The sequence below is a fragment of the Capricornis sumatraensis genome, chromosome 9, assembly GCF_032405125.1.
Source record: "Capricornis sumatraensis isolate serow.1 chromosome 9, serow.2, whole genome shotgun sequence".
NCBI lineage: Eukaryota > Metazoa > Chordata > Mammalia > Artiodactyla > Bovidae > Capricornis > Capricornis sumatraensis.
This window is the reverse complement of record NC_091077.1, coordinates 59,447,610-59,464,688: the sequence shown is the minus strand read 5'-3', so window position 1 is coordinate 59,464,688 and position 17,079 is coordinate 59,447,610. Positions and strand designations below refer to the sequence as shown.

At 38.9% G+C, this 17,079-nt stretch overlaps 1 protein-coding gene across 3 annotated transcripts in view; it reads right to left on the bottom strand.

Moving 5' to 3' along the window:
* FBXO38 (F-box protein 38) overlaps positions 1 to 17,079 on the bottom strand; it is a 66,732-nt gene that overhangs the window by 29,863 nt on the left and 19,790 nt on the right. For all 3 annotated transcript variants that reach the window (XM_068979705.1, XM_068979706.1, XM_068979707.1), the window contains exons 7-12: positions 16,736 to 16,873; positions 13,780 to 13,873; positions 12,705 to 12,835; positions 4,612 to 4,782; positions 2,820 to 2,962; positions 1,748 to 1,958 (exon numbers count right to left, since the gene is read on the bottom strand). In XM_068979705.1, the coding sequence (XP_068835806.1) occupies positions 1,748 to 1,958; positions 2,820 to 2,962; positions 4,612 to 4,782; positions 12,705 to 12,835; positions 13,780 to 13,873; positions 16,736 to 16,873 (888 nt within the window). The remainder of the gene's footprint in view (positions 1 to 1,747; positions 1,959 to 2,819; positions 2,963 to 4,611; positions 4,783 to 12,704; positions 12,836 to 13,779; positions 13,874 to 16,735; positions 16,874 to 17,079) is intronic.

The window sequence follows — 17,079 nt, the reverse complement described above, 5'->3', positions numbered from 1 at the left end:
ACCTTAATTTCAAATGTCAGTGAACTTAAGTTTCATTGTTCTTAAATTAAATGCAGTATTCTTGCATATGTTTTGGTTCATGCTGCATCAATATATGACTTAACAATGAAAGGCATCTCCTAGTCTATACCAAGAAGCCAATGGCCATGTAACTTTCTAGTGGATTCTATACTCTGTCTAGTACATCAGCTCCAAACACAATTGGGTTCGTAGGATTTGGGGAGTGCAGCACTTCAAGTGCTGCCCCAGTTTCCTACAGATGGTCAGTGTTCTCTGAAGTCCAGATCTTTGTGATGGCACACAAGGACAAGAAGGCAAAGAAAGAACAGCAGACTCCACACTCCACTCCTTAACCCCTAGCACTTACTGGCTCTGCACTTTTTTTGTGTGTTTTAGGAGAGATTTAGCCAGAAGTTTGAAATGCCTAAAAGTACTCCTGTGGAAATCAGAAGTATGAAGTTGGATATAACTGCAATTATTTTAAAAAACAGAAGTATCAAAGCTGAAAATAAAGGTTTAGAATTCAATTGTATATAGTTGGCACTGAAGCCATGAGACTGGATAAGCTTATAGAAAGAAAAAGGGAGAGAAGGACAAGAGTGGAGAACAGGAGGTGGTACAAGTGAAGGAACCTGAGGAGGCATGTCCAGTGAGATAGGAGGACAAATCAGGAAAATGGTTTCAGAAAGGCCAAGAGAAACAGATACCTCAGGAAGATAGAAGTGGACAACAGTGACCAATGCAGCTGAGATGAGATGTCAGAGAAGATGCAAGTGGAGAAAAGATCACTAGCCTTTATACAAGAGCCACTGGTGACTTTGCCAAGAGCCAAAATGGAGCATTCTCTATAGAGAGAAGAACATGTAGGGTAGGGAAGTGAAGACAATGCCTACAAACGAGTCTTAGATCAGGACCTGCATATACAGAGTGATCTTAAAGGAAATTATACACAGAAAGTAATGAACACACCGGGGCACCCTATTTTCATTAATTACTGTCCAAGAGAATAAGGGGCAACAACCAAAAAAGTGGCTAAAAGAGATTCCTTTTCCAGTTCTTAAGTGTCAACTGAGAAACTGGAACATCTGTAAGGGAACAATTTCACTCCATTCTCACTCATTTAATATGGGCGGATGAAGCCTAATAACACACGGAGTGGCAGAGAGCAGGAGTTCAGTCAGTATCAAAGAATTGGATGGATAGTTACATAAGTGAAATCCCATAGGTCCTTATTAGCTCATGTGCTTAATTTTCTGGGTGGTTTTGAAGACTTAATGGTGAGAGGTATGTGAAGGGTTTCCAACATAATGTCTAGCACATGTCTGGTATTCATTTTTCCAATTCCTGGTACATCCAAAAATTGTCTCCACATTCAAGTTCAACGGTGAGAGAGAATATCTATTGTTTAGCAAGATACTGAAAGATGCTTCTTCACACAAATCCTGACAGCTAAATCTCCATTCAGCCAGGCTTCTAAGGCTCACCGCACCTAATTCTCACGGCATCTGAGCCCTTCCCTTTCTGTAAGTACCTCCAATAGATTCTATGGACAAGAGGCATCACAAAGACAACTCTGAAACAAGCAAGCAGACAGGCCAACTCCATCCACCCACCGGCTGCTCTGGTAGCGAGGTTCCCCAGTGTGTAAAGTGACACACCGAAATGGGGGAGGAGACAGAAGAGTCAGAGAAACAGGCCCCAAAGGAAAAATCATCTCTATCTGGAGCTCACAAAAGATCTGGGTTACCGTCGGCTGCAAACTGCTGCTCTCCTGGCTGCAAGTCTTGCCGGAAGTCATTCTCCTCATCTGAGTCATCTGGGTGATGGTGATTGTTGTCGTGGATGTTGGCATTATTCTGGGCATTATTATCATTGTCATTGTTGGAGTTCTGATTGCTAACAAGGGCCGAGGAAACCCCAATTCCTGTGCCTGCACTCAGACCAACCCGAGCACAGCCCTGAAGCAAGACGAAACCACATGCTTATTAATTCGGATTAGAATAAAACACTAGTTTTAATATTCCTTCATTTCATCTTTACATAGAATACTTATATAGCACTTTATGAAATACTTTCACCTATTCATAAAGAACCTCATTTAAGACCCACAACACCTCAAGCAAGACAAAGTGATTAGTCTTGATTTACAGATGATGACATGCACAATGGGAAGGGATCTGCCCAACAGTGCATGACCAGTATGTGGTACAGCTGAGACTTGAAACCCAATAATTTGTCCTCAAGCCCTGAGCTTTCCCTACTATATGGCACTGCTTCAACAGTGAGGGTATAACCATTAAGAATTGACAAGAGAGAACCTAATTCATTGAAACATTAAGTTTCTATTACAATAAGTTAAGATTCTACATACATTAAGAAGTTTTAAAATAACATTTTGTACAACTGGGCAACTTCAGATTTCCCCAGATATGCAACTGAATAGAAAATGTAGCAGCAAAAGAAAACATCCAAAATAAGTTCCTAATCCTTACTTATATTTTGGGTTCCTAATTAGAGATCTAATCTTTCAACCACTCTAGGTAATAATTTTTGCTTTAGCTCAGATTTCCACCTTTGCTCTTACCTTAACTTTATAAACCTGATGGAGACAGCTTTCCACTTATTTTTTTTTTATCTGGAAGCCCCTTAGTACTCACTTACAAGAACATATGGCCATCCATTATTATAACCTTTATGCCTTCCTTCACTGAGGCTGGCAGTAAAAAGTCATATTATATCATTTGTAAAGGCATATCATTAGGGAAAAAAATTACTTAGGTTGTTTTCTTGATTACAAAACTCTCTCAAATGTGACTTACTTTGGGTGGTTCACGAAACATTTGGTCCAGTGAAATAAACTCCAGGCTGGGCAACAACTCAATAAACTGGCCGAAGGAGTCCAGCTTCAAAGCATGGCAACGCACTAAGTTGATATCAACCAATCGAGTCCACCTTGAGTGGTCTGTTGAAGAAATGACATGGCCAGAGAAAATATGTAACTAACACTTTCTCCATTACTCATGAATTTTGCCATAGGTCACAAAGACTTTCAAACCCATTTCCTTTGTGTAAATTTTATCTTATTTCATGATCTCTACCACTTAATGACTCTAAACTATGATGTCTCCTTATCCAATTTTACAAGAACCAGATGGATTGGAAATCATTAACTTGAAAGTAAGTCTGTCTTCGTTTAAATGTGATTCACTTAAAACCTACATGCCTATTTAACAACAGGACACTAGTTAAAAGAAATGTTGGTGTATTCCTTTAATAAAACATTATGCAGCTACTAAAAGAATGAAGAACTGAATAAGCTTGCTAATATGAGAGCTCTCCAAAATATTCTCAGTGCAAAATACAAGTTACAGGACAATGTATATACATAGTAAGGTCCTTCTGTATATATAAATCATTTTTAAATGCTATACATGTATAGGCTGCAAATGCACAAAATAACCTGTCCAGAAGAATATACAAGAAACCATTGATGGTGGTTACCTTTGAGAAGAGGAGGCCTTTCATTTTGTACCTTTCTGTACTGTTTGATACTGTTTATCAAGTGCATGTATTACTTTTAGTTTTTAAGTGTTAACAGGAATTCTGAGTGATGGGATTATAGGCCATTTTTTATTTTCTTCTTTATACTCTTCTGTATTTAAGAAAACAAACAAACCAAAAACCCAATAAATGTTATTTTTTAAAAGTGATCTATGCCGGCTACAATCTAAAGTTTGTACTTTCCAATAGCTTCCTGGTGCAGCTGGGCAAGGGGTAGAACTTCTCTTCTCATGGGTGAGACATGGCCATTCTAATGAGTGATCTTAGCAGAGGCTCAGGAGCCCTGCAGTAGGTCTGGAGGTGGGTTTTGTGTGGAGCTGTAGTATCCATGTGTGATGGCTCAGACAGCTGTCAGGGTTGGTTTGCAGCTGTCAGTGAGAGGGCCTAGTTTGGTACAAGGGGGTCAAAATGAAAAGTCTCTAGCTCTGACTTTATTAAAGGCTTGTGAATTTAGGTATTTAACAAGTGCCTTAAAAAAAATAAATAGCATTGCTCTCTTGTGAGGGGCGGGGAGCGGAATAAAACTTCTCTCATAAAGAAAAATACCAAGAGCAAAAGTCACACTTCTGTACCCAAGGGATCAGGCAGGCAGATATCATCTGAAGTAGCCTAAAAATTTAAGGTAATAGAAAATTTCACTACATGTTTAGTATGTCACTTAATTGAAGCTTTAAAAATACATACATACCTACTTTGTCTGTTCAGATGATATGCCATTTTAAGGTAACACAGAGAAAACAACCATAATATCCCAGGCAACAATTCCTAAGCTTAATTTTACATGCCCGGCCCAAAGAAAAACATGTAACAATTAGTGTGACTGAATCTATAATCTCGACAAGTGCAAATTTCTAGGCAGAGAATCTCAAAAGTTCAAAGAGGCGTTGAAAGTATTTCCAACTCAGTTATCAAAGGCTCCCAGAGCTTCTATGAACAATATATATAAAAGTCAACATTTTACATGAGGAATGTTAATTAACGCCATACAGAAAACAAAGATATGTATTATTTTGACACCAATAAAATATACCTGTACTTAAGATATAGTACCTGAGATCCAATTATATGGGTTATGTAGATGGGGGCAATTATAAATTGCCAGATATTTGATACAGGAGAAAACTTCATTGACCGCCTTCATCCCTATATCAGTGATAATACCAGGATTTTCCACCACATCAGCCAAACCATACTTCACCAGATCTGCATTAGCCATTCTGCCTAGAAATAAATTTAAAAAACAAAAGATTCTTAAGTGTCATGGAATCTTGATAACTTGTCAACTCTTTAACATCCAGTATGATTACTCTCTATGACTGTCCTGCTTCATCTGTCCATCATCAGGTTCAGACACAATCTTAGGTTAGGTATTCTGTACAAACGGTAGCCTTTATTTTGAAAAATAAAAATTTATGTTAAAAGTTAAGGGACAGCTAGCAGATTATTTTCAATCGTTTAGAAAAGCAAAACAGAATGTGAAGCCTTAAACCAAAACTGATGGATATATTGTACCAGTTTACATTTATGGTGAAGTTTTATTGGCTTTTAAAGAGGAAAATAAAATCTTAAAAATGTAACTCTCTGGGACTTCCCTGGTGGCTCAGTGGTAAAGATCTACCCTGCAATGCAAGGGATGTGGGTTTGATTCCTGGTTGGGGAACTAAGATACTACATGCCATGGAGCAACTAAACCCACAACCACAGCTGGTGTGCGGCGATGCACTGAAAGATCTCACACGACACAACAACAACAATCTAGACCCGACACCCAAATTAATTAATTAATTATTTAAAATGTAACTTTCCTTCTGTAAGGATAATGTTTTTCGAGTCAGGTGTGGCCATGTGTAGAGAAGAGTAAACTTTGAGAATCTGCATCCATTTTTAGAACTATGGTTCAGTTCAGTTCAGTCGCTCAGTCAGGTCTGACTCTTTGCAACCCCATGAACTGCAGTACGCCAGGCCTCCCTGTCCATCACCATCTCCTGGAGTTCACTCAGACTCACGTCCATCGAGTCGGTGATGCCATCCAGCCATCTCATCCTCTGTCATCCCCTTTTCCTTCTGCCCCCAATCCCTCCCAGCATCAGAGTCTTTTCCAGTGAGTCAACTCTTTGCATGAAGTGGCCAAAGTACTGGAGTTTCAGCTTTAGCATCATTCCTTCCAAAGAAATCCCAGGGTTGATCTCCATCAGAATGGACTGGTTGGATCTCCTTGCAATCCAAGGGACTCTCAACAGTCTTCTCCAACACCACAGTTCAAAAGCATCAATTCTTCGGTGCTCAGCCTTCTTCATAGTCCAACTCTCACATCCATACAGGACCACAGGAAAAACCATAGCCTTGACTAGATGGAGCTTAGTCGGTAAAGTAATGTCTCTGCTTTTGAATATGCTATCTAGGTTGGTCATAACTTTTCTTCCAAGGAGTAAGCGTCTTTTAATTTCATGGCTGCAGTCACCATCCGCAGTGATTTTGGAGCCCCAAAAAATAAAGTCTGACACTGTTTCCACTGTTTCCCCATCAATTTCCCATGAAGTGATGGGACCAGATGCCATGATCTTTGTTTTCTGAATGTTGAGCTTGAAGCCAACTTTTTCACTCTCTTTCTCCTCTTTAAAATCAAGAGGATTTTTAATTCCTCTTCACTTTCTGCCATAAGGGTGGTGTCATCTGCATATCTGAGGTTATTGATATTTCTCCCGGCAATCTTGATTCCAGCTTGTGTTTCTTCCAGTCCAGCGTTTCTCATGATGTACTCTGCATAGAAGTTAAATAACCAGGGTGACAATATACAGCCTTGACAAGTCTGTTGTTCCATGTCCAGTTCTAACTGTTGCTTCCTGACCTGCATATAGGTTTCTCAAGAGGCAGGTCAGGTGGTCTGGTATTCCCATCTCTTTCAGAATTTTCCACAGTTTGTTGTGATCCACAGAGTCAAAGGCTTTGGCATAGTCAATAAAGCAGAAATAGATGTTTTCCTGGAACTCTCTTGCTTTTTCCATGATCCAGTGGATGTTGGCAATTTGATCTCTGGTTCCTCTGCCTTTTCTAGAACCAGCTTGAACATCAGGAAGTTCACAGTTCAGGTATTGCTGAAGCCTGGCTTGGAGAATTTTGAGCATTACTTTACTAGCATGTGAGATGAGTGCAATTGTGTGGTAGTTTGAGCATTCTTTTGCATTGCCTTTCTTTGGGATTGGAATGAAAACTGACCTTTTCCAGTCCTGTGGCCGCTGCTGAGTTTTCCAAATTTGCTGGCATATTGAGTGCAACACTTTCACAGCATCATCTTTCAGGATTTGAAACAGCTCAACTGGAATTCCATCACCTCCACTAGCTTTGTTCATAGTGATGCTTTCTAAGGTCCACTTGACTTCACATTCCAGGATGTCTGGCTCTAGATTAGTGATCACACCATCGTGATTATCTGGGTCGTGAAGATCCTTTCTGTACAGTTCTTCTGTGTATTTTTGCCACCTCTTCTTAATATCTTCTGCCTCTGTTAGGTCCATACCATCTCCGTCCTTTATCAAGCCCAACTTTGCATGAAATGTTCCCTTGGTATCTCTAATTTTCTTGAAGAGATCTCTAGTCTTTCCCATTCTGTTCTTTTCCTCTATTTCTTTGCACTGATCACTAAAGAAGGCTTTCTTATCTCTTCTTGCTATTCTTTGGAACTCTGCATTCAGATGCTTATATCTTTCCTTTTCTCCTTTGCTTTTTGCCTCTCTTCTTTTCACAGCTATTTGTAACACCTCCCCAGACAGCCATTTTGCTTTTTTGCATTTCTTTTCCATGGGGATGGTCTTGATCCCTGTCTCCTGTACAATGTCACAAACCTCATTCCATAGTTCATCAGGAAACTCTATCTATCAGATCTAGGCCCTTAAATCTTATTCTCACTTTCACTGTATAATCATAAGGGATTTGATTTAGGTCATACCTGAATGGTCTAGCGGTTTTCCCTACTTTCTTCAATTTAACTCTGAATTTGGTAATAGGGAGTTCATGATCTGAGCCACAGTCAGCTCCTGGTCTTGTTTTTGTTGACTGTATAGAGCTTCTCCATCCTTGGCTGCAAAGAATATAAGCAATCTGATTTCGGTGTTGACCATCTGATGATGTCCATGTGTAGAGTCTTCTCTTGTGTTTTTGGAAGAGGTTGTTTGCTATGACCAGTGCATTTTCTTGGCAAAACTCTATTAGTCTTTGCCCTGCTTCATTCCACATTCCAGGGCCAAATTCGCCTGTTACTCCAGGTGTTTCTTGACTTCCTACTTTTTCATTCCAGTCCTCTATAATGAAAAGGACATCTTTTGGGGGTGTTAGTTCTAAAAGGTTTTGTAGCTCTTCATAGAACCGTTCAACTTCAGCTTCTTCAGCATTACTGGTTGGGGCACAGACTTGGATTACTGTGATATTGAATGGTTTGCCTTGGAAATGAAGAGAGATCATTCTGTCGTTTTTGAGAGTGCATCTAAGTTCTATGGTATTAGTTAGTAAATATTTATACCTTAGAGCGTTTTTGAGAGTGCATCCAAGAACTGTGGTATTGGTTAGTAAATATTTATACCTTAGAGAGTGGACTTTTAACTCAAACAGACACATCCATTCTCTGTCCCTCAAGGTCTTAGGGTCTACTGTCTTGTCAGAGAGTAGGGGTTGGGTTTAGCAAAAAATGATCCGCCAGTCTAGATTATGCCACTGGATATCACACGGTGTCTCTTGCTTCCTATTATTATTCCTGCCACCTGCCTGACCTTTACTCTCTAAGATGGTCCACTTTACTATGAGCAATTTGAAGGAAAACTAGACTCTGCCTAGTTAGTTGACAGTTACATTTTCAATGTCCAGCCTAATACTGGGATATAGGAACCCAATAAATGTCTCTCACAATCCCAGCAATCAAAACTGACACAAACTACAAAGAAAACACTGTTGCTCTGGTGAAGCTGTCCTGCCCATTACTGGGATTTACTCCCAACTCTTTAAATTTCTCTTTCCATGTAATTCATGGTCTCGCTCCTAGGGTCCCTGTTTTTTGTATTTACTGGCATTCTTGGACATTTCACCTTAACCAATTCATAATTTTGCTGAGAAATACTCTTTTAGTCTCCTGGTAAAAACTTTGTTCTTGCCCTGTGAAGTATAATTTGCCTTCTCCCTTATGATCAGGTTCATCTTGAACTGATCCCAAGTGGGTGTTTCCAGCATTACTGCTGCAGCCTAGCATGATAAATCCATGTCTTACATTCATTCCTTTGAGATCTGTTTCCATTTTTAGGGTCTCCTGATTGTCACACTTCTTCAGAATCCTGATTACATCACCTAGGACTTAGATTGTTTCTTTTTCCTTCAGCCCAGAGGTCAGCTAGAAGTAAAAGCTACCATTTACTGAATTTTTTTTTTTTTTTGAGATTTATTTATTTATGGCTGCACTGGGTCTTCTTGCTACACACAGGCTTTCTCTAATTGTGGTGAGCTCTGCTTTGTTAAGGTGCTTTGAGCTACTCTGAGTGGGGGCTCCTCTTTGCTGTGGTGCACGGGCTTCTCATTGTGGTAGCTTCCCATAGAGTACAGGCTCTAGGGCACTTGGGCTCCATCACTTGTGGCTCGAGGGCTCCAGAGTGCTGGCTCAGTAGTTGCGGCACACAGACTTAGCTGCTCAGAGGCACGTGGGATCTTCCCGGACCAGGGATCGAACCCACATCCCTGCATTGGTCCTTTACTACTGAGCCACCAGGGAAGCCCTACTGAGCGCTTTCTAAGTGTAAGAGATTATAAAAGTCCATCTTTTCTCACTTGTCAAATGGGTATAAGACCATTTTCTACTTTTTTATTGGGTGATCTGAAGCCAAGAAATGATTTCCCCAGGTCCCATGATTAATAAGATTCCATCTCACTCCTTCTTTCCAAAGTCCCAACACTATAGACTACTCTACACTCCTCCTGAATCTAAATGAGTTTACACCCCTATCACTTTCCCACAAAGCTCTGAAATCATGAATCCACGTAAACAAAGAAACCCTCTCTGAGTATTCATCCTTGGATCACTTTTCTTACATTCCTAGTACACAGCATCTACTTTTCAGCACATCCATTTCCTGAACCTGGCACTGCCACTTTTACCATAAATGTATGCAGCCAAAGGTGCTATTTCTATATTTTGCTAGAATCTCTGGAACAAAGAACTGATGCAAGTTTTACCAGGAGCCACCCCAACCTTCTGGAAAGATGTTTCAAAATCTAAATGGCTGAGAGGCAAGAGATTAAGTGACAGAGTATAAACAGTGACCTGTAATCTCTCCATGTTTATTAGAGGCACCTGGCACCTATTCCCAGACAGAGAATCCCAGACTTATCTTTGGAGTAACAGAGCAAAGTACATATATAGGAGAGATGGGTGAACTGTAGCAAATATGAAGAATGACTTATAAAAAGATAACTAAGATTATTACATATAAAGAAGACTATGAAATAAGCTATGTTGCAAACATAAGATAATGGTAGTCAAAAGGTAAAGTGTTTTCAAATGAAAATGTGTGTTAAGGGGAAATAAACACTATTGAGAAATAGTTGGTTATAAAGACAATTCTCAGTGGACCTAAAATACAGTCTCATGAATATACAAATCCATTAAGTTTTTAGCTTTTAGGAGGAACAAAAAACAAGACTGCAGAAAAACACTGATTACCAATAATAATTTTAACTATTACCTTAAAATTTTGAGTTACTATATACTAATATATATATTTTCAGTTACTATGAGAGTTGGACTGTGAAGAAGGCTGAGTGCCGAAGAATTGATGCTTTTGAACTGTGGTGTTGGAGAAGACTCTTGAGAGTCCCTTGGACTGCAAGGAGATCCAACCAGTCCATTCTGAAGGAGATCAGCCCTGGGATTTCTTTGGAAGGAATGATGCTGAAGCTGAAACTGCAGTACTTTGGCCACCTCATGCGAAGAGCTGACTCATTGGAAGACTCTGATGCTGGGAGGGATTGGGGGCAGGAGGAGAAGGGGACGACAGAGGATGAGATGGCTGGATGGCATCACGGACTCGATGGACGTGAGTCTGAGTGAACTCCGGGAGTTGGTGATGGATAGGGAGGCCTGGCGTGCTGCGATTCATGGAGTCGCAAAGAGTCGGACAAGACTGAGCGACTGAACTGAACTGAACTTAAAATTATTAGCTTAATAAAATTAAGCTAAAGCTAATAATTTTAAGTTACTATATAGACACTGTAGAAACAGAGAATGTTAGCAATTTCTCTGAAAAAGGAAAAACAACAGTCATATTGTTTGATCTGGACTGTCTTAAGAAATCAAGGTTGCTGGGAGAAATAACCTCAGATATGCAGATGATACCACTCTAATAGTAAAAAGGTGAAGAGGAACTAAAGAGCCTCTTAATGAGGGTTAAAGAGAGTGAAAAAGCTGACTTGAAACTCAAACGTTAAAAAAACTAAGATCATGGCATCTAGTCCGATCACTTCTTGGCAAATAGAAGGGGAAAAAGTGGAAGCAGTGACAGATTTTATTTTCCTGGGCTCCAAAATCACTGTGGATGGTGACTGCAGCCCTGAAATTAAAATATCTTTGCTCCGTGGAAGAAAAGCAATGACAAACCTAGACAGTGTATTTAAAAGTAGAGAATCACTTTGCAACAAAGGTCCATATAGTCAAAACTACAGTTTTTCCAGAAGTCATGTACAGACATGAGACATGGACCATAAAGAAGGCTAAGCATTGAAGAACTGATGCTTTTGAACTGTGGTACAGGAGAAGACTCTTGAGAGTCCCTTGGACTATAAGGAGGTCAAACCAGTCAATCCTACAGAAAATCAACTCTGAATAGTAACTGAAAGGACTGATGCTAAAGCTCTAATAATTTTGGCCAGCTGATGCACAGAGTCGACTCACTGGAAAAGACCCTGATGCTGGGAAAGACTGAAGGCAAAAGAAGGGGGCAGCAGAGGATCAGATGGTTAGACAGCATCAATGTATCTGGCCAAACTCCAGGAGACAGTGGAGGACAGAGAAGCCTGGCATGCTGCACTCCATGGGCTTGCAAAGAGTTGGCCATGACTGAGTGACTGAACAATGGCACCCCACGCCCGTACTCTTGCCTGGAAAATCCCATGGACAGAGGAGCCTGGAAGGCTGCAGTCCATGGGGTCGCTGAGGGTCGGACAGGACTGAGTCACTTCACTTTCAGTTTTCACTTTCATGCATTGGAGGAAAAAATGGCAACCCACTCCAGTGTTCTTGCCTGGAGAATCCTAGGGACGGGGGAGCCTGGTGGGCTGCCGTCCATGGGGTCGCACAGAGTCGAACACAACTGAAGCGACTTAGCAGATTAGCAGCAGAGCAACTGAACAACAAAAACAACAAAGCCTTTTTACGTTCTTTGACAATGCAAAGTATGACACCGAGAGTTTAAGAAAGACTTGTCGTAAAGTACATGAGTAAGAAACTAATTCTTGCAAAAATAAAAACATGTTGATGGTGTAAATGTTCTTGCATGTCTGACTACTGTCATGTGGGAAAAAGTCTGAATAGTGAACTCACATGCATTCAAACCCAAAGGACTGAGTTCCCAGTTTTAAATACATTCCAGAATATGCTGTGGACAAGCCTTCCAACAGCAGTTATTAAATGAATACTGACCAAAATATGCTAACACTATCAGAAAATCCAGAACCCCCAGTGGGCTTATTACAGAAATGAAGAGCAGGGGTAGGGGCTGGGACCTCATCTGAGAGGACCAGCAAAAGCTTCAAGAAGTGTGGTAGATAAAATTCAGCAAACAAAAGCAAGGATAACATTCTGTGAAAACAATGAAGCAGAATGGGAAAGAAACTTAGAGAGCAAAGTGGAGACAATATCAAATGTAGGTAAGGATCTTTTTTTGAGTAGACAATCACCTCATTTTCTGTAATATGCTAAAATCAGAGGCAATATAGAAAAAGAAAAAAAAAATCACTGGCACTTCAAGTTCAAATTTTTCAAGAAGTGAGAGCACCTGAGATTTTAAGTATTTTTATGTCTAAGAAAATAATGGCACATCCAAATTTACAATTCACTTTGTCAAGTAAGTTTCCAACAATAATTTTAGGGGAGTAAATGAGCTAATTCTTACTCTGCAGCAAAAACTCATCTACATATCCCAGATGAAGGGTTTCAAACTGGGGGAATTCCAACTCTGCCATCTTTAGGGCGGAAAAGACGCCATCTTTGGTTAGGGAAGGCTGGATCCGAACTTCATGTAACCTATGAATGAGAGACACATAGAGGAATAAAATGAAAGCCATCAGAATAAAAGGTTCTTCTTAATGTAAGGCTCTGAAAGAAGTTTATCGTACTGAAGTGTCAAATGCAAAAACACTGCCTCCTCCATGAAAAAATATCAGAGATGCTTCCTTTAAAATAGCATTTTATAAAAGTGTGGGCACATCTCATGTGTACACTAAAGTCACAGTAAGAACGACTTATAATAATCTTATATCCTTTTTGGTACTTTCCTAAACCTGATTAAGTCAAGGCAAGAATCTGGTATTTCTTTAATAACTTTTAGAGGCCAATAATAAGTCCCATTTTTAACAGAGTATAGTCCTATAGCAGGTAACAGTATCTATTCACTTAAATACAGTTTTATTTTACTCTTCACATTCTATGATCGAAAGGAAGAGTTTCCTTTTTTAAAATTCAATTTAAATATTATAAAAGTAAAAGCAGAGGTAGACTTTTGATATGCAGGAAATAGTAAACGTGGCATCAAGTGATGTGAAGATAGGTTAAAAATTTAAAAGTATTAAAGGTCAGGATGCTGAAAAAGCTGACTTAAAACAGTGATTTCTAAATACCAATTATCACCAACTAAAACAATTCAGAAATCTGTCCAGAGGATGAAACAATGGCTCCTGAGCAAGTATCAGTACTGACTTCTACTGGAATCTCAGGCACTTCCAGATAACTGACAGCTTTTTTCTGATGAGATCATGAGCATTTTAACACTTGCTGGGTCTGGACTGCAGCTCACTTGGTCATCAGTTGTATAGAAGACTTCCCCTAAATGATAACCTACTGCTATTTAAACAACTTCTCTATATTTTAAATCTGAAAAAGGCATGATCAAACATCATATACATATTCTGCCAATTTTTATAAAACAGATTAAAAACATAATTCTGACCCAACGTGAAGAGAAAACATACCTACGGGCAGCAGTGATGATGAGGTAACCAAGATCTACTTCAAGTGCATTTTTACAAGCTCCCAAAACAATAGTGTGCAAATTTCGAAAACCACCTAGTTAAAGGAAAAAAGGAACAAAAACAATTATCATCCCATTTGACCACAGCACTTTCAGTAAAGCATTTCTATACACTTTAAGTGATAACTGTTTAGGTGTAATCATTTTACTGCTTGTATATAACACTGTGGTTTTAATTTTCATTTCTCTATGATCAGTGAAATTTACCATATTTTCATGTTTGCTGGCCATTCAGATATCCTCTTTCATAAGATCTTTTCTTCAAAATGTTTTCCTATTTTTCCTCTCGTTTCTGACTTTTTCTCACTAGTATTAGTTCTTTTTGTATTCTAAATACATAAATTAGAATTTATGTATTTTAAATTCTTTCAGTTCAGTTCAGTTGTTCAGTCATGTGCAACTCTTTGTGACCCCATGTACCGCAGCACACCAGGCCTCCCTGTCCGTCACCAATTCCCAGAGTTTACTCAAACTCATGTCCATTGAGTTGATGATGCCATCCAGCCATGTCATCCTGTCATCCCCTTCTCCTGCCCTCAATCTTTCCCAGCATCAGGGTCTTTTCCAATGGGTCAGCTCTTCACATCAGGTGGCCAAAGTACTGGAGTTTCAGCTTCAATATCAGTCCTTCTAATGAACACCCAGGACTGATTTCCTTTAGGATGGACTGGTTGGATCTCCTTGCAGTCCAAGGGACTCTCAAGAATCTTCTCCAACACCACAGTTCAAAAGCATCAATTCTTCAGTGGCCAACTTTCTTTATAGTCCAACTCTCACATCCATACATGACTACTGGAAAAAACCATAGCCTTGACTAGACGGACTTTTGTTGGCAAAGTAATGTCTCTGCTTTTGAATATGCTATCTAGGTTGGTCATAACTTTTCTTATAAGAAGCAAGCGTCTTTTAATTTCATGGCTGCAGTCACCATCTGCAGTGATTTGGGAACCCAGAAAAATAAAGTCAGCCCCTGTTTCCCCATCTATTTGCCATGAAGTGATGCGGCCAGATGCCATGATCTTAGTTTTCTGAAGTTGAGCTTTAAACCAACTTCTTCACTCTCCTCTTTCACTTTTATCAAGAAGCTTTTTAGTTCTTCTTCACTTTCTGCCATAAGGGTGGTGTCATCTGCATATCTGAAGTTACTGATATTTCTCCCAGCAATCTTGATTCCAGCTTGTGCTTCAGCCAGCCCAGCGTTTCTCATGATGTACTCTGCATAGAAGTTAAATAAGCAGGGTGACAATATACAGCCTTGACGTACTCCTTTTCGTATTTGGAGTCCAGTTCTAACTGTTACTTCCTGACCTGCATACAGATTTCTCAAGAGGCAGGTCCAGTAGTCTGGTATTCCCATCTCTTTCAGAAGTTTCCAGTTTATTGTGATCCACACAGTCAAAGGCTTTGGCATAGTCAATAAAGCAGAAGTAGATGTTTTTCTGGAACTCTCTTGCTTTTCCGATGATCAAGTGGATGTTGACAATTTGATCTCTGGTTCCTCTGCCTTTTCTAAAACCAGCTTGAACATCTGCAAGTTCACGGATCACGTATTGTTGAAGCCTGGCTTGGAGAATTTTGAGCATTAATTTGTATTGTAAGTATTTATCTGATAGCTGTACTGCAAATATCTTCTCCCACTCTGTAGCTTGACTTTTTTACTCGAGCTCTCACTTATGCCTTTTGATGAACAACAACAAAAAGTCTTTATTTTAATTTAGCACCGTTTACCAATTTTTTTCTTTATGGTAAATGCTTTTTGATGCACAAATCTCTACCCAACAATGTTAAAGAAGACAGTTTCCAAACTTTTCCTTTAAAAAGTTTATTTTTTATATTTGGATCTATGATTTTTTCTGAAATTAACTATTGTGTGAGATATTCTGGCTCCTTAAGTAAAATGAGAGTTGTTCTTAAACACTTATTAGGGAAGGAAAGTCTCTGTTGCTCTTTTAGGCCGTTTATGCAAATTCTTGGCTTTTGGCACCTCTCTCTAGGTCTTCTAATGAAGGAGTCCACTGTGGTCTTCTTTCCCTTTCTGACTTCAATCTGGTTAGCTATAGACATGGAGTAAAAATTGCACTGTTCATTTTGAGGGAGTCTCCATTCCCTTCACACAATGTAATGAACTACACTTGCACCATACTTGATTAACTGACAAAATGTTAAAAATGCACTGCATACTCATTTTAACAGTATTAATGATAACATCTATTTATTACCAATGGTACTAGATGATTTTCTATTTACATTTTGGACATTCAAAGTTACATTTTGTGTCCCCAACTATTAATTATCTATATAGCTAAACTTCTTGGTCTTTTTGTTGAAATGAGGAGATAGTTAACACGGAGCACATTCTACTACACATGATCATTTAAAATATAATTATGGGTGCTAGGTAGTAAAATATTTTTTTCTTTTAAAAGCCATCATCTGATCGGTATGGGTGGATCTAGTATCCAACTGATAAACTTTAAAACATTTTATATATTATAAAGTATCAGACAAATGTTAGGTTAACATTTCTAATGCCTGAGTTCTTTTGTAGACCTAATTTGTCTAAGTCAAAAAATATCTCTTCTCAGCAATAGCCACTAGGATATTTCTGTTAACATTTCTCAGAAAGATTTCAAATATACCATGAATTACTAACTAACTGGTAAGTATTAACAAGCCAGAAAACATGACTTATCATTTTGAGGTTTAACACTGCATAAAAAGGAAATGAATACTAGCCACACTCATAGTTACTTATTCTTCATCAAATACACCATATAGAAAGTAAAATTACTAACAAGCATTTCGTTTATAAAGACTCTGTAGAAAAGCTAAATAAAAGCTTAATAAATTTTTTAACTGATTTTTAAAATATTTAGTAACTAAAGGAAAATGAATACCTGATCTCCAACTGTCTTCAACTACATGCTGAATAAGACCTCCAAGGAAAGGAACTCGAACCATTTCTAAATGTTCCAAGTTGCGGGCAGAGGCTAGGCCTGTTACTAAAGGGACATATTTCAAGGAGTTTGTGGGTCCTGAAGAAAAACAATTTCAATGGAACAATGTAAATTGCCAAGATGATTTTTCAAATCAGCAACAGAAATTAATAACTTATAAATTCTATGTCTGAAAATGATAACCGAGTGGCTGGTTCTCTACAATTTATCATTGGAAACAAAACCATTAGTAAGTCAACCACATACCGATTCAGCATAAGGATTTTTCAGCAACATTGGAGATT